Below are 20,874 nucleotides of genomic sequence, written 5' to 3'. Positions count from 1 at the left end.
CCGCATCCTTCTCCGTGGTGCGAATAGCTATGGACCACATTTGTTCACCTGTATTTACCACAATCCGCATCCTTCTCCATGGTGCGAATAGCTATGGACCACGTTTTATGTATCGTTCGCCTGTATTTACCATAACCCGCATCCTTCTCCGTGGTGTGAATTGCACTACAACGAGTGCGAGCCTACTCTTTTGATATCTCCTGCTGGGATCATGCTCTTGCAAGAACTGGCGGCACAAGTGGCGATCATAAGCTAGGTTGAAGCAGGCAGCATAACAGTAAACCAATGACAGCCAGTACGACACCTTCAGCATAGTGTAACGGCCCAAGAAATAAATAACGAGTAAGCAGTCTGTTTACATCATGACCATGGCTGCAGCCTTAGTTGGTACAGAATAAAGCATGCATAACACACGCACACACACCTCACGTTACGATAGTAGTTTGGGCGGTTACACTGGATTTCCACTACATTCGCTAATCTCACGATCTCTAGCGTGGCTATCTTACACGCCCTCGTTTGGGCCAACAAATATATGTACAAATGAAAGAATATTGTACAAGTCAGCCCCCAAGAAGGCCCACCGGCAGCGGTCAGTGACTCGGGCATTGCAACTGGCTGAGCCTTGCGTTGAGGGCTTCAATGTATGAGCGCAGTCGGTGTCGGTCAGATCTAGTCAGGGACAAAGGCGGGTTGAGGGCGAGCGATGGTGCCTCGATCAGGAGAAAACGCAGCAAGCATATTGCCTTTGTATACCGCGACATGGCCACTGCTGCTTTCCCCATCATCTCTACAACCTGCAATCAAGACCAGAAAGAAAACAAAATGAGTGGGTGGACAAAAATGGTAAAACACCAACTGCTGTTGGTTCTGGGATGAAAGAAAGCATGCTTGTACTTACACCACCATGCCTTCCATATTCTAGTGCAAATTGAAATATTAATTCAACAGCGTCGGGCATCGCTGTAGCATCTGCATGCATTAGCTCACTATCAGCACAAAAGAAAGTCTTACAAAGCAGATGATAATGGCTCACGGCCCCAAGCAAGGTTCAGTACCAGGTATCTGCCCTACAGTGCTTGCAAGTTCTTCAGCATGTTCAACTTCAGTGAGAAACTGCCTCTCAATCTGTGTGCATTCTTCATCAGCCATTTGAGAGTTTGCAAGCAATTGGAGAACGTCAGTATCAAGCCCCTTCATAGTGATATCATGTGAGGGACTCTCTCTGGCAGCTGAAGCCGCATAGGAATTGCATATGTGAATTGCTTGCTTCCAGGTCGCAAGAATAATTAGCTGGATCGAGAATGCCTCTAAGTGCCTGCCACCTTTTATCTTCAAAGATTTTGGGTGGTTGACCAACAAGACGTAAAAACAAGTTAGAAGTCACATAGATAATGCTCACAAAGTTACATTAGGCAGATCAATGTGATAGAAAAACATAATAGTTTGCCGCAATAAGAAAAGCACACAAACATCTGAACAAAACGTTCCGACATCTCAAAAAGTTGAGATGAAATAAAATAGAAGGGAATTAAATAGGAAAGCAAGGAAACAAAGACTAGAGAGTCATCAAGCATATAAATTTACCTCTTCTTTGACCAACTCCGCTATGGTAGAAGCATACTGCCCCAATAATCTAATCCTGGTCAAATAATGAGATGGTGGTTGATCCAAGCCATCACTCATGTACGCAGATCCATGTGAAGTACCAGATATTGGAGAACAATGACTGTCCAAGCTACCAGTTCCAGCAGACTGTTGCCTGTTTATTGCTGTGCCATTTATTGGCACTGGTGCACTCAGAGCAGCTAAGTTTGGTGGCGAAACAGAAGGATTCTCATACTTAGCTGGCAAATTACGCTGTAGAGAGGCACTTGTTGAAGAAGAGGATCCTTCCGCATGTCCAGACACAAAGACATATTCCTGATCTACAAACTCTAATGAATCAATGATAGGGGAATCTACATTACAAAGCAAAAATAATGAATTCAGTAAGAACTATTCACAATGATTATGAAGAAATATGTGAAAATCACAAGAGACTTCGGTACCTTCTGGATGAACACCTTTAGCACCACGTCCTTCACCAATCTTGCTTTCTTTGGTCCTTTGACCAGGATGGTCCAGACGTTGACTGCTAGGTGCATAATTGTTGCCCATGATGTATCTGGAGAACAGGCCTGTATGCTTCGACGGACTCTGGCCTGAAGTTTTATCCAACTTTTTACTAGTAGCAAACCCATAAGATTTCATTGGGGCATTACTCTCAGGAGCAGGACTCTCCTCCTGTCCAGTTGACAGATCTAAAGGAAAAGGCATACAATCTTCTTGAGAACTTTGGCCCGAAAGCCTCGTTGGACTGCTTTTAGTGAAGGGAAAGCCATCTCTTGTGTCTGATGGTGTCCGACTGCCAATGCACTACATAATATCAAACACATTGCATGATGTGGTATAAAGATGGTAGCACAAAGATATTACCTCAAGATTCTCTCTGGAGCATGTTCAGAGAGAAATGGATGGTTCACAAACTCTTCAACTGTAAGGCGTTCCACTGCATCAATTACACATATTAGAACGGTACCATTAATACTCCTTAATACTCCCTCCGTTTTTGTTTACTCCGCATATTAGCTTTGGTCAAAATCAAACTTTGTAAACTTTGACAAGGTTTATAGACAAAAATATTAACGTATACAATAACAAATCAATACCATTAGATTCATTATTGAATACACTTTCACATCATATAGATTTGTATTGTAAATGTTCATATTTTTTTCTATGAACTTGGTCAAACTTTATGAAGTTTGACTTCAGTCAAATCTAATATGCAGAGTAAATAAAAACGGAGGGAGTAAATATCGTAACAGATTGCATAATGTGCTTTAATCTTTTTCTTTTGAACAATTCATAATGTTCAATGATACACTTTACATGGTTACCAGTCACTACTGTTAATTATTCATGAAGAAAACATGCAATTGTGATGACTTAAAACTTAAAATTGCACAGGCAAAAAATAGAAGTGCATTAATAGACAATTATCCTCCTCTGGTACAGACTAATTCACAACTCACATGTTATAATAGTGTTTATCTAGCAATAATTAATACTCTGATACAATTTATTATTTTGCATGGTAACTATTAAGGAATAAATGAGTCAGTAAATCCAGGAAGGGTGCAAATGGAGTCAAAGAGAAGAAAAAATGGCCAATTACAATGCCACCAAATTTACTTTTGAATGGTACCATTCATTTTCGACCAGATGTCTGTTAGATCACAGTAATACTTCTGAATACTTCACCCCACCAAGTAGCAATACTTATGCCAGAAAAAAACAAGTAGCAGTAGAATAAATAATGACGTGAGGAACTGCCTACTGCTTGCATAAAATTGTTTCTGTATAAAGTAGAGACAATGATTTGTACCTGAACTGATTCGCAGTAACTTTCTGCACAAGTCAATGCAATCATGGCTCAACTCACAATCAGATGGAAATCGTAATTGACCTGACTTTAGTATGTTTTTCATCAACTGATAAAGTAATGATAGTTTCCATTAGCACTTGTAGGCACATACTATTTCGACAATGTAGAAGAAACTATATCATATTAAAAATGAGATAAACCTGGATTTGACTATCCCCGTTAAAAGGTGGAGATCCAGTAACAAGTTGATATAGAATAATACCAACGCTCCAAAGATCTGCCTGTTCTGTCAGAAATCGAGCATGAAACACAGAGTCAAGAATAGGTACAGTCGATCACAAAGCCCACACAGAAACAGAAAGAAAAAAAAAAGGTCCGACCTTTGCATCATACTTCTGAGCTTGCATGACTTCTGGAGCCATGTAAAGGGGTGAACCACAAAGTGTTTCAGCTAGACCAGAAGGTTGCAAAAATCTGCTCACGCACACAAATACAAAATGAGTGAAACTGAAACAGATAAAGTATCATACGCCTGACATACTGAAGTTATCCGATAGTTGACGACTCATTCACCCATTATTAAACCCACTTGATCAGCAGCGTGCAGTGAAAGCCGAGATGCGAGTTCATGAACACATGCAATTTGCAAATGTTGCAAAAACTACCTCAAAATGAAGCAGACGTAACTTTAAAGGTTGCAGCTCTGTTTTTCTTTTTGTCAAAATTATTGCAGACAAACTTTGTATGTTGCAGAGGTTTTCTTAGAAAATGTGGGATATTTTTCTCCAGCAATAGCACAATATCAATTTCTGTGGGATATTTTTTCTCCAGCAATAGCACAATATCAATTCAGATTATAGGAGTTATTACTGCAGACATGTTGAGGGAACTTTTGAACCCGATACTGCACATTTTTGCTAAACTAGGTAAAATGGTTCTACCAATGGAAGATGCAAGTCCATTAAGCGTTAGGAAAGGAGTGGGTTAGATAGTGTGCTATTTCGCAATTGAAACGGAACACTGACCTATTAGTGCAGGATACACATCAGTTAAGAAAGGAGCAGACCCGTTTGGCCATGGCATGGTGTCTATTCCCAATATTCTGGTCCACATCAGTCGACATAGCGCTAGTCGCTCAGGAAAAGAAAATCAAATAACAGTGAAAAACAAGCAGAAGCTGGTGGACCCCCACAAAGAAATGTGGCAGCAAGAAAGAAAGGCTGGCATATATCATTCTTATGATATGTAGCATGATAACAATTTTACATGGCATCCACTAGAACAAAGATTTAAAACAGGGATTTGTGATTCATTCCACTAAACCAAGGTCATGCGAGGAAAGTAGCAACTAATGTTCTGTCTCCGAGAATGAATGAAACAGAACAGAAGTAACTCACTTTGCAAATCCGAAGTCAGCAATCTTCAAGATGGACGTTCCATTATTTGAAACAAGAAGAATGTTCTGTTTGGACAACCACAAACTTTACAATTCAATGGTTTGGTAAAATCATCAAGCAACCGTATTGAGAGCTCGTATTTCTTTTGTCAGACTCTTGATCACGAAATGAGCAGAGAAATGCAAACCAATAGTTGACAGCGATGACTGACCTGTGGTTTAAGATCCCGATGAACCACGTTGCTTTCACGAAGCTTCTGCAGACCACATGCTGCAGAAACAAGAGATTATGAGCAAGGCACAGAACATGAATCAACCATGGGAAGAGACGGGAGATGGGGGAAGATACTTGCCTAGCTGCCGAATGAAATGCTTAGCAACAGTTTCAGGAACCCTTTTATGCCGTAGAAGATACGCGTACAAGTCACCACCTCGACAATACTCCAATATGAGATATATCCTCCCGCCATCCTAAGAGACATACAAGACATATATCACTTCGTAGTAAGGAAAAACAGTTATTCTTCTGGAATCTATGTGGATAAAAACTAAAATAGTTAAAAAAATATTGCTGAATCTATGTGGATAGTACTAGGAGAGGGGGAGACATCAAGTTCTAACCTATCATTTGCTTGGGTTGTCTACCTACAGAGCATTCCAAACCAAATCGAACTAGAGATCGTCATCAGCGGCTCCCAAATCTAGGCATATCAGGCTAATACTAATAGACAGCAGACAATGACATAAAAAAACAAAAACAAAAAGTAACAGATCGAAAGCAATTGCGCGTGAGACAGGCAGAGAGAGAGAGGAGGGAGGGTACCCTACCCTGATGGAATCGTGGAGCGCGATGATGTTGGGGTGCGTGATGCGGCGGAGGATGTCGACCTCGGAGAGGAGGCTGTCGCGGAGCTTGGCGCTGAGGCGGTCCATGGCGATCTCCTTGACGGCCACCTCGGTGCCCCGCGCGACGTGCTTCCCCAGCCAGACCTGTGAGTAGGCCCCCGACCCGATCGGGCGCAGCAGCACGTAGTCCCCCACCCGCCGCCCGCCCGCGCCCCCGCCCCCGCCGCCGCGGTCCTCCATCGCCCGGCTGCTCGGGGGTTCTAGGGCGCCGTCGCGATTTACCCGTCGAGGTCCCGCCCGGCGCCGGGGGAGGAGGGACCCGAGATTCCTTCCGCCGCTGGGGGAGAAGCAACCGTGTTGGTGTTGGCGTTGGTGTTGCTGCGGGAGCGGAACAACAACGGGAAGACGGAGCAGAGAAGAGGAAAAAGAAAATGAGAAGGACTTGTTCACTCGGCGGCGTGCGTGGTTTTAATGGTTATCCCTATCCGCTGCCCTCGCCAGATTCCCCCGTCTTTTGCAAGATTCTCTCTCCCTCCCTGTCCCTGATGGAATATATCATCATATATCCGCTTCTGCGTCATCAATCATGTTGCTATACTAATTTGGTTTGTTTTTCTCTAACAAAAAAACACTCCCTCTATTTCGAATTATAAGATGTTTTACTGTGAAATAAATATTATTTTTAACCAGATGTATATAGACGCGTTTTAATGCGTGTATATGTCTCGACTAGGAATTTGGTCGGAATCGTGTGAGGTGGACAGAGATATGCATATCGGATGGATGATGCGTCGAGCGGGGGTCAATTGCTACCAGGAAGCAAACACGACGCCTCACGTCATCGCTTGCTGGTTGGTGCTCGCTCCTGCTGCTCGGCACGTAGGCCACCCGGCCAAAAGCAGCACTCCAGGTTCTAACAAGTGGCACACAGGAACGGAGCAACATATACATACAACAAGACTTTTTTCAGATGGGCCAAGAGCAGCAGCACATAGAATTGTTGCGAAACACAAGCTGGCTTTACACGGTAGTGGAGTAGTTGCCACGCATGTTATGTTACAAAGCATACATACATGCCACCTGACGATGAGACCGTCGCACTGCCGAGCGCTTCAACTTTGCAGGAGCACTCCTCACCTGCCGGTAGACTTCACAATCGCCAGATACAGATCTGATGGACGACACCAAGGAAAACTGCAGTTTCATCACACCAGAAAGAGAGCAAAGCAAGGGCCTGTCAAGCGGTAATCCTTTTCAGAGCACACATGTTTCCGTTTCAGAGTTGGTTCCCTCAGCCCCCCAACTGGGCTGCGATTAGTTGTAAACTTGTATGGTCGATGCCAACAGCATGGAGGTGGAAAGGCTATAATCCCTGGGGTCTCCACCCAAGCTCCTTGCACTGCTGTTCATCGGGCTGCAGGCTGTTCGGTATCGCGCCAAACACACAACGGGCGGCTTCAAACCCAGAGATGGTGTTGTGAAAGAATGCCGACGCCTCTTCCATGTTCTTCTTCAGCTCATCCGGGTTGATGTACATGAAACGCTGTGAAGTGGAAGGATGTTGCTTGGCGGGCGTGGCTGGTGCGATTTCAGCAACCCTGACAAACCTCTCTGTCGCTGCCTCCCAGGAAAGCTCGTGCCTCAGTTCCTCTGTCAGTGGGATTGGCTCTTCTGACAGTGCTTTCATGGTTAGTCTCACAAACTCTTTCTCCGTGCTGTACATGTGGCAGTTGGGAAATCTTTTGAAAAATTCATTTGAAGGATGATTTGCGCAGATCACAATCTTTCCCATCGCCAAGGCTTCTGCAGTTGTGGTGCAAACTACATCTGTTGTGCTTGGGTTTATGAAAACCTTGTAGCTGAAACAAACAATAGGTAATATAAATCAGCTGGATTAGGAATAAATTGATGACATAATGCACTTGTGGCAAGATGAATAGCTCGAACAAGCACTAGCAGCTACATCGCTTGTGTGGCCCCTTAGGTGCACAGGAAAAGATAAATTAAGGAATAGGGAAAACGCAGGATCTCACTCGTGAAATATTGAATCTGCATGGTCACGACCAGGATAGACTCTAACGTCCAGATTGAGTTTCTCAGCTGATGCTTTAACTTCATCCGAATCTTCTCCACTGCCATAGAGCTCCATCTTGAGACCAGACAGTTCCTTTTGGTGCTTCTGAAGCAGGTGGAGCAGCTCTGTGTAGCCTTTACTCCAGACCATCTTCCCAATATAATATGCACCCTTGAAAAATGATTGCTCTCTTTGAGATATTTGCTGATGCTTCAATTTGCCAATTTCAATAAATTTCGGGTTTACTCCATGAACATTACAGATTACAGATCTCGGGACTTCCTGAGTTGCTCCCGATAATCTTATAACCTAGATAAAACATCACGGGCAACAAAAGGTCAGAAACTGCACATAACCAAAAAAAACTAGATGAAGAAACTATTGTCTTCAAAGAGAGAAAATGGAGCGCATGTTTGCATATCAAATCATGGATGGAATGATGTTCTTGTACCAATACAGATATGAAAATTACCATTCATGAATACGCTACCGCAATGCATTATGCAGAAGCCATAATGGTTTACGGTGCAGATAACAAGTGGGGCAGCCCTAGATAGACAATAACTGCCAAAAAATATGGACCAGCTTTGTATGAATGCTATACAAATATGGCAATTCCATGTATGCTATCGATGTTAAATTGGCAACTATGCATCCATGAAGTCGTCTATATAAATATTCAGCCTAAGGAGACTGGAAAACTTAGGAGGTTTCATAAAACCAACTGGATGTTAATACTTAATGAAATGCTTGAAATAAAACGAGGTGACAGTAAACAGAATAGAAAATAAAACTGCTAACCTTATGGCAGTAGATGTCGGTGACCCAAGAATTGATATGTTTTAAGAGAAATGCCTGAATGTACCCATTTTTCTCCCTCTTCACGTATTCCAGATAGTTGGTGTGAACAACACCTATAACTTTACGGAATTTTTTTTTCCACCTCCGTCCATGATGGTACCAGGTCAGATGTTCTGGCTCTTCTAGAACTGCAATATCTGCTTTTTCATCAGATATCGTCTCGGTAATATCCCCAACAGGTAGAATGCTTCTTTTCTCCGTCGAGAACTGCATATGAACATATTTAGACTAGTCTGCCATGCGATCAGAATATAAAGAATATTATCAGCACCAAATCAATTTATGCTGCCCTTTGGTAGAGCATAAAGGCAAGTACTAAGTCATTAGATAGCTTCCTTCTCCCACTATTTCTATGCTCAATTTACTGCTTTACCATGTATCATCAAAGGGGTGAATACAAGTTATGTACTCCCTCCGTTTCTAAATATAAGCCACTTTAGAGATTTCAATCAATACATACTACATACGGATGTATATAGACGTATTTTAGAGTGTAGATTCACTCGTTTGCTCTGTATGTAGTTCATATTGGAATCTCTAAAAAGGCTTATATTTAGGAACGGAGGGGGTATTATCCAGTACTTCTCAGTTTCTCCTCGTCCTGCGCTCAACTAACACAAGTATTATTAATTTGCGGGAAAAAAAAAATACTAGTTACAGTATTGCAGGTACTGGATACATAAACGTTTCCAAAATTAATCACCTTCTACTACCTACTTAGTTGAAATTTCCAACAAGGACACATGAGATACCATTCTACAACATTTTAGTTCCACAAGTAATGTAAGTTCATACAGATGCCTGTAGTGTACAGTTGCATAGATAGGGCCAAACACCAGTAGGTGATGTATTTTCGCGTGTTGCAAAAAATTGGGAGGCTTCATTTGCGCTTTCTATCAAGCACTAAACCACAAAACATGCACATATATTCAAGGGATATTTACAACATGATGACAAGAGATAACAATATATTTTGGCAATTTGTTCAAATTTACCTTCCCAGGATAGAAAATTATGTTGAATCTCGGCAACGGCCCAGTCCGCTCCTCAAGCCACCGCCACACATAGCCTTCTTGCTCCGCCGGCCCACTGAATTTCATCTTGTTAGGGTAAACCAGCATCTGGTCCCCCTTGGACAGCCACGGCACCACCAGCGTGACCTCCCAGTCCCCGGCCTTGGCGAGGTAAGCCGCCCGGAACAGGGGGTTGACAGCAGTGCCGGTCATCCACGGCAGGCTCGCCGTGGTGAATATTGTGATGTGCTGCCTCCTCGCCATCGCCATAGCCTCGCAGAACCACCCCACCGCACACGGCCACTGCAATTTCCAAGGAATACGGCCACTGGCCCTTAAATAATGGACTAACATCGAAGAATAGCGCATGACAGTAACAGCAGAATCCAGTTCCCCTCCTTATCCTCCCGCCCACTCCATTTCCCCATTACATTTGGGGATTGATTCATTCGTGTGGGTCAAAAGTTAGAGGCCCAGGGGCATCCAATTCGGCGCCCACGGATGCAATGTGACTCACGCAGCGAAGCTCGCATAGCCCGTCGGAGACCCCACCCAGGAACTCGAGGGGAGAGATCCGGCGATGAAGATGACCAGACTACATCGTTCGATCTGAGCTCTAGGCCTCTGATCGAGCAAGCTGCGAGCCCTAACTGAGACTATGAGACGAAGCGCAAACGGAGGGGAATTGGGGTTGGAGGAGGAAGGATTACCTGTGCGATGGGTGGCGCCGCGGTTGGGGCGAGCGGTTGCTGGGGCGAGGGCGAGGGCGGGGAAGAAGATGACAGCCGGGGGTGCAGATGGGTTTGGGGACTGTGGGGGTATCGACACCGCTGTTCCTGTCGTCTCGTCGGCAACGGAACCGGGACCCACCAGAATCTCGGCCTGTGGGTCCGGATTCTCAGTGCAGCCGGGCTTGAGCAACGGATAGAAACAGGCCCGAAAAGTCGGCCCAAAAGATGGTGGCTCTAATCTTGTCTGCTTTTTTCCTAATGAAAAAACCTTGTTCATTGAAACTCTTTCTTTTTTCGAGGACATTGACACTCTTTGATCATCCTGCAGATGATATAATTAAGCAGACCACTATTAAAGCGAAGACAAAGACATCCTATCTTGGGATCAATGGGTGAGACAGAAACTTTTGTGAAGTATCGGCGAGTTTAAGCCTAAATATCTAAGCTACAAATCAAGATCAGGTGCTCGGATAGACAACATATAAAATTAGCAGCAAACTTTTGAACCAAAAATACACAGTAATGATGTAGTGAAAATATCACCATAGTAGTCATATAAATGTAATTTTAGAGTGAACTAATATATAATATATCAATATTTAGTTACATTGACCAGAATAAATTCAGACTTGACAACGTAAGTCATAGAATCATGCCTAAAAAATGGATTTGAATATGAGGATACTGTCAATTTGAATATGAGCTTGCGCAAGTGCCCGGGGACGCCGGGTGCTGTCTCCGGCCCTGTCTAGGAACCCACTCTCAATTGTAACCGCAATTTAAAATTCATATATAAACTTTGTTTTCAAGTGTTGTAAGAATAAGCAGAGGCTTAGCTAATGCAACTTATTTTTATTATGTTTCATGTACTTTATACTCTTGATGAACTTTAATAACAAACTAATCTGGATCTTTTTTGCAAAAAATGCCTTGCTTAACCAGGTCTAGAAGAACAAATACATGCCACCTAGATTGCCAACGTTTGCATGGTGAATCCTCATGAGGGCCATCCCTACAGTTAAAAGAGCATGTAGATTCATCACTCACGTTAGCAATCTATTATTCCAAGTGTAATGTAGATGGGTAGGATCTACACTTATTCCTCTTTATGCACTTTTTCTAGAGTTGCATGGTTCTCTAAACCACTATTTATCGCATTTGAAATTCTAGCTTAAAATAAAACATTTGTTGTTGATATCATACGGATTATGCTTTCTATGAGCCACCCTAAAGCTACTCTTGAAAATATTATAACTTTCATGCCATGTCTACGGAAATCCATAGATGGTAACCTTTTTGGCACATAAACTAAGTTCTCCTCTATAGGTTCTTCATGAGAATATGTCATTGCCTCAAGCCAGGACCTCCAAGATGGCACTCGGATTGATACTGAACAGTTTTAGGGCTCAAGCTCCTCCTTAGATTCTAGCACATGGCATAACCGAAGGAAATATGCCCTAGAGGCAATAATAAAGTTATTTTTATTTCCTTATATCATGATAAATGTTTATTATTCATGCTAGAATTGTATTAACCAGAAACTTGATACATGTGTGAATACATAGACAAAACAAAGTGTCCTAGTATGCCTCTACTAGACTAGCTCGTTAATCAAATATGGTTAAGTTTCCTGACCATAGACATGTGTTGTCATTTGATGAACGGGATCATGTCATTAGGAGAATGATGTGATGGACAAGACCCATCTGTTAGCTTAGCATAATGATCGCTAAGTTTTATTGCTATTGCTTTCTTCATGACTTATACATGTTCCTCTGACTATGAGATTATGCAACTCCCGAATACCGGAGGAACACCTTGTGTGCTATCAAACGTCACAATGTAACTGGGTGATTATAAAGATGCTCTACAGGTGTCTCCGAAGGTGTTTGTTGGGTTGGCATAGATCAAGATTAGGATTTGTCACTCCGATTGTCGGAGAGGTATCTTTGGGCCCTCACGATAATGCACATCACTATAAGCCTTGCAAGCAATGTAAATAATGAGTTAGTTGCAGGATGATGCATTACAGAACGAGTAAAGAGACTTGCCGGTAACGAGATTGAACTAGGTATTGAGATACCGATGATCGAATCTCGGGCAAGTAACATACTGATGACAAAGGGAACAACGTATGTTGTTATGCGGTTTGACCGATAAAGATCTTCGTAGAATATGTAGGAATCAATATGAGCATCCGGGTTCCGCTATTGGTTATTGACCGGAGACGAGTCTCGGTCATGTCTACATAGTTCTCAAACCCGTAGTGTCTGCACGCTTAACGTTCGGTGATGATCGGTATTATGAGTTTATGTGTTTTGATGTACCGAAGGTTGTTCGGAGTCCCGGATGAGATCACAGACATTGCGAGGAGTCTCGAAATGGTCGAGACATAAAGATCGATATATTGGAATGCTATGTTTGGACATCGGAAGGGTTCCGGGTGAGTTCGGGCATTTACCGGAGTACCGGGGGGTTACCGGAACCCCCCCGGGGAGTACATGGGCCTTAATGGGCCTTAGTGGGAGAGAGGAGGAGGCGGCCAAGGTGAGGGCGCGCCCCCCAAGCCCAATCCAAATTGGGAAGGGGGTCGTCCCCCTTTCCTTCTCCCTCTCTCCTCCTTCCTTCCTCTCCTACTCCAACTAGGGAAGGGGGGAATCCTACTCCCGGTGGGAGTAGGACTCCCCCTAGGGCGCGCCATAGAAAGGGTCGGCCCTCCCCTCCTCCACTCTTTTATATACGGGGGAGGGGGCACCCCATAGACACACAAGTTGATGGTTTAGCCATGTGCGGCGCCCCCCTCCACAGGTTTCCACCTCGGTCATATCATTGTAGTGCTTAGGCGAAGCCTTGCGTCGGTAACTTCATCATCACTGTCATCACGCCGTCGTGCTGCTGAAGCTCTCCCTTGACACTCAGCTGGATCTAGAGTTCATGGGACGTCACCGAGCTGAACGTGTGCAGATCGCGGAGGTGCCATACTTTCTGTACTAGGATCGGTCGGATCGTGAAGACATACGACTACATCAACAGCGTTGTCATAACGCTTCCGCTTTCGGTCTACGAGGGTACGTGGACAACACTCTCCCCTCTCGTTGCTATGCATCACCTAGATGGATCTCGCGTGTGCGTAGGAATTTTTTTGAAATTACTGTGTTACCCAATAGTGGCATCCGAGCCAGGTCTATGCGTAGATGTTATATGCACGAGTAGAACACAAAGAGTTGTGGGCGATAATAGTCATACTGCTTACCAGCATGTCATACTTTGATTCTGCGGTATTGTTGGATGAAGCGGCCCGGACCGACATTACGCGTACGCTTACGCGAGACTGGTTCTACCGACGTGCTTTGCACACAGGTGGCTAGCGGGTGTCAGTTTCTCCAACTTTAGTTGAATCGAGTGTGACTACGCTCGATCCTTGTTGAAGGTTAAAATAACACACTTGACGAAAAATCGTTGTGGTTTTGATGCGTAGGTAATAACGGTTCTTGCTCCACCCGTAGCAGCCACGTAAAACTTGCAACAACAAAGTAGAGGACGTCTAACTTGTTTTTGCAGGACATGTTGTGATGTGATATGGTCAAGACATGATGCTAAACTTTATTTTATGAGATGATCATGTTTTGTAACAGAGTTATCGGCAACTGGCAGGAGCCATATGGTTGTCGCTTTATTGTATGCAATGCAATCGCCCTGTAATTGTTTTTACTTGATCACTAAGCGGTAGCGATAGTCGTAGAAGCAATAGTTGGCGAGACGACAACGATGCTACGATGGAGATCAAGGTGTCGCGCCGGTGACGATGGTGATCATGACGGTGCTTTGGAGATGGAGATCAAAGGCACAAGATGATGATGGCCATATCATATCACTTATATTGATTGCATGTGATGTTTATCCTTTATGCATCTTATTTTGCTTAGTTCGGCGGTAGCATTATAAGATGATCTCTCACTAAATTTCATGGTATAAGTGTTCTTCCTGAGTATGCACCGTTGCGAAAGTTCGTCGTGCCGAGACACCACGTGATGATCGGGTGTGATAAGCTCTACGCTCACATACAACGGGTGCAAGCCAGATTTGCACACGCAGATACTCGGGTTAAACTTGACGAGCCTAGCATATGCAGATATGGCCCCGGAACACTGGAGACCGAAAGGTCGAGCGTGAATCATATAGTAGATATGATCAACATAGTGATGTTCACGATTGAAAACTACTCCATCTCACGTGATGATCGGACATGGTTTAGTTGATTTGGATCACGTGATCATTTAGATGGCTAGAGGGATGTCTATCTAAGTGGGAGTTCTTAAGTAATATGATTAATTAAACTTTAATTTATCATGAACTTAGTCCTAGTAGTATTAGCATATCTATGTTGTAGATCAATAGCTCGCGATGTAGCTCCCCGTTTATTTTTATATGTTCCTAGAGAAATATAAGTTGAAAGATGTTAATAGCAATGATGCGGACTTAGTCCGTGATCTGAGGATTTTCCTCATTGGTGCATAGAAGAATTATGTTCTTGATGCACCGCTAGGTGACAGACCTATTGCAGGAGCAGATGCAGACGTTATGAACGTTTTGACAAAAGCTCGGTATGATGACTACTTGATAGTTTAGTACACCATGCTTTACGACTTAAAACCGGGACTTCAAAAATGTTTTGAACATCATGGAGCATATAAGATGTTCCAAGAGTTGAAATTAGTATTTCAGACTCATGCCCGTGTCGAGAGGTATGAGACCTCTGACAATACTTTGCCTACAAGATGGAGGAGAATAGCTCAAACAGTGAGCATGTACTCAGATTGTCTGGATACTACAATTGCTTGAATCAAGTGGGAGTTAATCTTGCAGATAAGATAGTATTTGACAAAGTTCACTAGTCACTATCTCCAAGTTACTAGAACTTCATGATGAACTATAATATGCAAGGGATGACGAAAGTAATTCCCGAGCTCTTCGCGATGCTGAAATCGACGAAGGTAGAAATCAAGAAAGAGCATCAATTGGTTAACAAGACCACTAGTTTCAAGAAAAGGGAAAAGGGATAGAAGGGGAACTTCAAGAAGAACGGCAAGCAAGTTGCTGCTCAAGTGAGGAAGCCCAAGTCTGGACCTAAGCCTGAGACTGAGTGCTTCTACTGCAATGGAAATGGTCACTAGAAGTGGAACTACCCTAGATACTTGGCGAATAAGAAGGGTGGCAAAGTGAACAAAGGTATATTTGATATACATGTTATTTATGTGTACTTTATTAGTGTTTATAGCAACCCCTCGGCATTTGAAACTGATTCAGTTGCTAAGAGTAGTAATTCGAAACGGGAGTTGCAGAATGAACATAAACTAGTTAAAGGTGAAGTGACGATGTGTGTTGGAAGTAGTTCCAAGATTGATATGATCATCATCGCACACTCCCTATACTTTCGGGATTAGTGTTGAACCTAAATAAATGTTATTTGGTGTTTGCGTTGAGCATGAATATGATTTGATCATGTTTATTGCAATACGATTATTCATTTAAGTTAAAGAATAATTGTTGTTATGTTTACATGAATAAAACCTTCTATGGTCATACACCCAATGAAAATGGTTTGTTGGATCTCGATCGTAGTGATACACATATTCATTATATTCACTCTGTGCATTTGAAAACCGAACCAAAAAACCATACCGAAAATAAACCGAACCGAACCAAATTTATGGTTTTTATGGTTTCTGGTTTCGGTATGGTATGAACTATTCATACCGATTTGAACTTTGGTTTTTATGGTATATACCAAAAAACGAACGGTTAACCGAATAAACCGAAGTAAAAAATAATTTTATATTTCTTGTGATGAACAACCATACAAGTTGTCATTTTTCTTGTACATGAGTCAAATTCACTACTAAGCACGTAATCTTTTCTTGTAACATAGCCATTTTTCTCTTTTTAAAATGCTAAGCACGTCCATAACCATCAACAGATGAATCAATGCATGCATATATACTTATATATATAGTTATATACTATTTGTGTAAAACAATATGTGTTTTGAGTCAAAACTTTGCAAATTATTATTACGTCATTTTCAAATTCGCGTCAACTTTGGTTATTATGGTATATACCGAAACCATACCAAAATAATTTGGTATATACCGAAACCAAACCGTATTTTAATTTCATACCGTATTTACCGAAGTATTAATACCGTACAAACCGAAAAACCGTATAAACCGAACCATGTAAACCGAATAAACTGAACACACAAAGTGACAGAATATTGAAGCCAAAAGATGCATAGTTAATAATGAGAGTGCAACTTATTTGTGGCACTGTCGTTTAGGTCATATTGGTGTAAAGCGCATGAAGAAACTCCATACTGATGGGCTTTTGGAATCACTTGATGCTTGCGAACCAAGCCTCATGGGCAAGATGACTAAGACTCCGTTCTCCGGAACAATGGAGCAAGCAACTGACTTATTGGAAACAATACATACTGATGTATGCGGTCCGATGAGTGTTAAGGCTCACGGCGGGTATCGTTATTTTCTGACCTTCACAGATGATTTGAGCAGATATGAGTATATCTACTCGATGAAACATAAGTCTGAAACATTTGAAAAGTTCAAAGAATTTCAGAGTGAAGTAGAGAATCATCGTAACAAGAAAATAAAGTTTCTATGATCTGATCGCGGAGACAAATATTTGAGTTATGAGTTTGGTCTTCATTTAAAACAATGTGGAATAGTTTCACAACTCACGCCACCTGGAACACCACAGCGTAATGGTGTGTCCGAACGTCATAACCGTACTTTATTAAATATGGTGCGATCTATGATGTCTCTTACCAATTTATCACTATCGTTTTGGGGTTATGCATTAGAGCCAGTTGCATTCACGTTAAATAGGGCACCATCTAAATCCGTTGAGACGACACCATATGAACTTTGGTTTGGTAAGAAACCTGAGCTGTCGTTTCTTAAAGTTTGGGGCTGCGATGCTTATGTGAAAAAGCTTCAACCTGATAAGCTCAAACCCAAATCGAAGAAATGCGTCTTCATAGGATACCCAAAAGAAACTGTTGGGTACACCTTCTATAACAGATACGAAGGCAAGATCTTTGTTGCTAAGAGTGGATCCTTTCTAGAGAAGGAGTTTCTCTCGAAAGAAGTGAGTGGGAGGAAAGTAGAACTTGATGAGGTAATTGTACCTTCTCCCGAATTAGAAAGTAGTTCATCACATAAATCAGTTCCAGTGATTCCTACACCAATTAGTGAGGAAACTAATGATGATGATCATGAAACTTCAGATCAAGTTACTACCGAACCTCGTAGGTCAACCAGAATAAGATCCGCACCAGAGTGGTACGGTAATCCTGTTATGGAGGTCATGTTACTTGACCATGACGAACTTACGAACTATGAGGAAGCGATGATGAGCCCAGATTCTGCGAAATGGCTTGAGGCCATGAAATCTGAGATGGGATTCATGTATGAGAACAAGGTATGGACTCTGGTTGACTTGCCCGATGATCGGCAAGCAATAGAGAATAAATGGATCTTCAATAGGAAGACGGACGCTGATAGTAGTGTTACTATCTACAAAGCTCGAACTGTCGCAAAAATGTTTTCGACAAGTTCAAGGTGTTGACTACGATGAGATTTTCTCACCTGTATCGATGCTTAAAAGTCTGTCCGAATCATGTTAGCAATTGCCGCATTTTATGAAATTTGGCAAACGGATGTCAAACCTGCATTCCTTAATGGATTTATTAAAGAAGGGTTGTATGTGATGCAACCAGAAGGTTTTGTCGATCCTAAAGGTGCTAACAAAGTGTGCAAAGCTCCAGCGATCCATCTATGGACTGGTGCAAGCATCTCGGAGTTGAAATATACGTTTTGATAGTGTGATCAAAGCATATAGTTTTATACAGACTTGCGATGAAGCATGTATTTACAAGAAAGTGAGTGGGAGCACTACAACCTTTCTGATAAGTATATGTGAGTGACATATTGTTGATCAAAAATGATGTAGAATTTTCTGGAGAGCATAAAGGAGTGGTTGGAAGGAGTTTTTCAAAGAAAGACCTCAGTGAAGCTGCTTACATATTGAGCATCAAGATCTATAGAGATGGATCAAGACGCTTGATAAGTTTTTCCAACGAATACATACCTTGACAAGATTTTGAAGTAGTTCAAAATGGAACAGTCAGAGAAGGAGTTCTTGCCTGTATTGCAAGGTGGGAAGTTGAGTAAGACTCAAAACCCGACCACGGCAGAAAATAGAAAGAGAATGAAAAAGTCATTCCCTATGCCTCAGTCATAGGTTCTATAAAGTATGCTATGCTGTGTACCAGACCTATTGTGTACCTCGCCATGAGTTTGGCAAAAGGGTACAATAGTGATCCATGAGTGGATCACAGGACAGCGGTCAATTATCCTTAGTAGAATAAGGAAATGTTTCTCGGTTATGGAGTTGACAAAGAGTTCGTCGTAAAGAGTTACATCGATGCAAACTTTGACACCGATCTGGATGACTCTAAGTCTCGATCTAGATACATATTGAAAGTGGGAGCAAATAGCTAGAGTAGCTCCGTGCAGAGTATTGTAGACATAGAAATTTGCAAAATACATACGGATCTGAATGTTGCAGACCCGTAGACTAAAAATTTCTCTCACAAGAAAAACATGATCACACCTTAGTGCTCTTGGGTATTATCCACATAGCAATGTGAACTAGATTATTGACTTTAGTAAACCCTTTGAGTGTTGGTCACATGGCGATGTGATCTATGGGTGTTAATCACATGGTGATGTGAACTATTGATGTTAAATCACATGGCGATGTGAACTAGATTATTAACTCTAGTGCAAGTGGGAGACTGAAGAAAATATGCCCTAGAGGCAATAATAAAGTTATTATTTATTTCCTTATATCATGATAAATGTTTATTATTCATGCTAGAATTGTATTAACTGGAAACTTGATACATGTGTGAATACATAGACAAAACAAAGTGTCCCTAGTATGCCTCTACTAGACTAGCTCGTTAATCAAATATGGTTAAGTTTCCTGACCATAGACATGTGTTGTCATTTGATGAACGGGATCATGTCATTAGGAGAATGATGTGATGGACAAGACCCATCCGTTAGCTTAGCATAATGATCGTTAAGTTTTATTGCTATTGCTTTCTTCATGACTTATACATGTTCCTCTGACTATGAGATTATGCAACTCCCGAATACCGAAGGAACACCTTGTGTGCTATCAAACGTCACAACGTAACTGGGTGATTATAAAGATGCTCTACAGGTGTCTCCGAAGGTGTTTGTTGGGTTGGCATAGATCAAGATTAGGATTTGTCACTCCGATTGTCGGAGAGGTATCTCTGGGCCCTCTCGGTAATGCACATCACTATAAGCCTTGCATGCAATGTGACTAATGAGTTAGTTGCGGGATGATGCATTACAAAATGAGTAAAGAGACTTGCCGGTAACGAGATTGAACTAGGTATTGAGATACCGACGATCGAATCTCGGGCAAGTAACATACCGATGACAAAGGGAACAACGCATGTTGTTATGCGGTTTGACCGATAAAGATCTTCGTAGAATATGTAGGAATCAATATGAGCATCCAGGTTCTGCTATTGGTTATTGACCGGAGACGAGTCTCGGTCATGTCTACATAGTTCTCGAACCCGTAGGGTCCGCACGCTTAACGTTCAGTGACGATCGGTATTATGAGTTTATGTGTTTTGATGTACCGAAGGTTGTTCGGAGTCCCGGATGAGATCACGGACATGACGAGGAGTCTCGAAATGGCCGAGACATAAAGATCGATATATTGGAATGCTATGTTTGGACATCGGAAGGGTTCCGGGTGAGTTCGGGCATTTACCGGAGTACCGGGGGGTTACCGGAACCCCCTCGGGGAGTACATGGGCCTTAATGGGCCTTAGTGGGAGAGAGGAGGAGGCGGCCAAGGTGAGGGCGCCCCCCCAAGCCCAATCCAAATTGGGAAGGGGGCCGGCCCCCTTTCCTTCTCCCCCCTCTCCTCCTTCCTTCCTCTCCTACTCCAACTAGGGAAGGGGGGAATCGTACTCTCGGTGGGAGTAGGACCCCCCTAGGGCGCGCCATAGAGAGGGCCGTCCCTCCCTTCCTCCACTCATTTATATACGGGGGAGGGGGGCACCCTATAGACACACAAGTTGATGGTTTAGCCGTGTGCGGTGCCCCCCTCCACAGATTTCCACATCGGTCATATCGTTGTAGTGCTTAGGCGAAGCCCTGCGTCGTTAACTTCATCATCACCGTCATCACGCCGTCGTGCTGATGAAGCTCTCCCTCGACACTTAGTTGGATCTAGAGTTCGTGGGACATCACCGAGCTGAACGTGTGCAGATCGCGGAGGTGCCGTACTTTCGATACTAGGATCGGTCGGATCGTGAAGACGTACGACTACATCAACCGCGTTGTCATAACGCTTCCACTTTCGGTCTACGAGGGTATGTGGACAACACTCTC

General features: G+C 42.8%; 2 protein-coding genes across 3 annotated transcripts; both read right to left on the bottom strand.

Moving 5' to 3' along the window:
- Nucleotides 1-312: 312 nt before the first annotated feature.
- LOC109769705 (serine/threonine-protein kinase ATG1c) lies at nt 313-6,159 on the bottom strand. 2 transcript variants are annotated; one of them, XM_020328431.4, is made up of 13 exons: nt 5,655-6,159; nt 5,180-5,297; nt 5,039-5,097; nt 4,828-4,892; nt 3,811-3,904; nt 3,631-3,711; nt 3,431-3,536; nt 2,479-2,551; nt 2,052-2,407; nt 1,588-1,961; nt 1,059-1,332; nt 902-972; nt 313-797 (listed from the first exon to the last, which is right to left on the bottom strand). In XM_020328431.4, exons 1-13 carry the CDS (start codon nt 5,910-5,912, stop codon nt 594-596), a joined length of 2,133 nt encoding a protein of 710 aa, XP_020184020.1. In that variant the 5' UTR covers nt 5,913-6,159; the 3' UTR covers nt 313-593. The 2 variants fall into 2 exon arrangements, with proteins under 2 accessions (XP_020184020.1, XP_020184021.1); XM_020328432.4 differs by having other exon boundaries at nt 1,588-1,928.
- A 459-nt stretch (nt 6,160-6,618) lies between these two features.
- On the bottom strand, nt 6,619-10,478 carry LOC109769706 (digalactosyldiacylglycerol synthase 2, chloroplastic). The gene is made up of 5 exons (XM_020328433.4): nt 10,331-10,478; nt 9,603-9,923; nt 8,548-8,814; nt 7,706-8,055; nt 6,619-7,531 (listed from the first exon to the last, which is right to left on the bottom strand). Exons 2-5 carry the CDS (start codon nt 9,888-9,890, stop codon nt 7,036-7,038), a joined length of 1,401 nt encoding a protein of 466 aa, XP_020184022.1. The 5' UTR covers nt 9,891-9,923; nt 10,331-10,478; the 3' UTR covers nt 6,619-7,035.
- Nucleotides 10,479-20,874: the final 10,396 nt, after the last annotated feature.

Source organism: Aegilops tauschii, chromosome 4, assembly GCF_002575655.3.
Source record: "Aegilops tauschii subsp. strangulata cultivar AL8/78 chromosome 4, Aet v6.0, whole genome shotgun sequence".
NCBI classification, from domain to species: Eukaryota; Viridiplantae; Streptophyta; class Magnoliopsida; order Poales; family Poaceae; genus Aegilops; species Aegilops tauschii.
Note: the sequence above shows the minus strand (reverse complement) of the source record. Positions and strands in the feature narration are given on the sequence as shown.

Excerpts from the sequence above, each read along its gene's own strand:
- LOC109769705 (XM_020328431.4), bottom strand. The coding sequence starts at position 5,912 with ATGGAGGACCGCGGCGGCGGGGGCGGGGGCGCGGGCGGGCGGCGGGTG. Across the intron at positions 3,537-3,630 it reads ACGGGGATAGTCAAATCCAG|TTGATGAAAAACATACTAAA; the intron begins GTTTATCTCATT and ends TTACTTTATCAG. Across the intron at positions 1,333-1,587 it reads CGGAGTTGGTCAAAGAAGAG|ATAAAAGGTGGCAGGCACTT; the intron begins GTAAATTTATAT and ends AAATCTTTGAAG.
- LOC109769706 (XM_020328433.4), bottom strand. The coding sequence starts at position 9,890 with ATGGCGATGGCGAGGAGGCAGCACATCACAATATTCACCACGGCGAGC. Across the intron at positions 8,056-8,547 it reads CCGACATCTACTGCCATAAG|GTTATAAGATTATCGGGAGC; the intron begins GTTAGCAGTTTT and ends TGTTTTATCTAG. Across the intron at positions 7,532-7,705 it reads GCAGATTCAATATTTCACGA|CTACAAGGTTTTCATAAACC; the intron begins GTGAGATCCTGC and ends TGTTTGTTTCAG.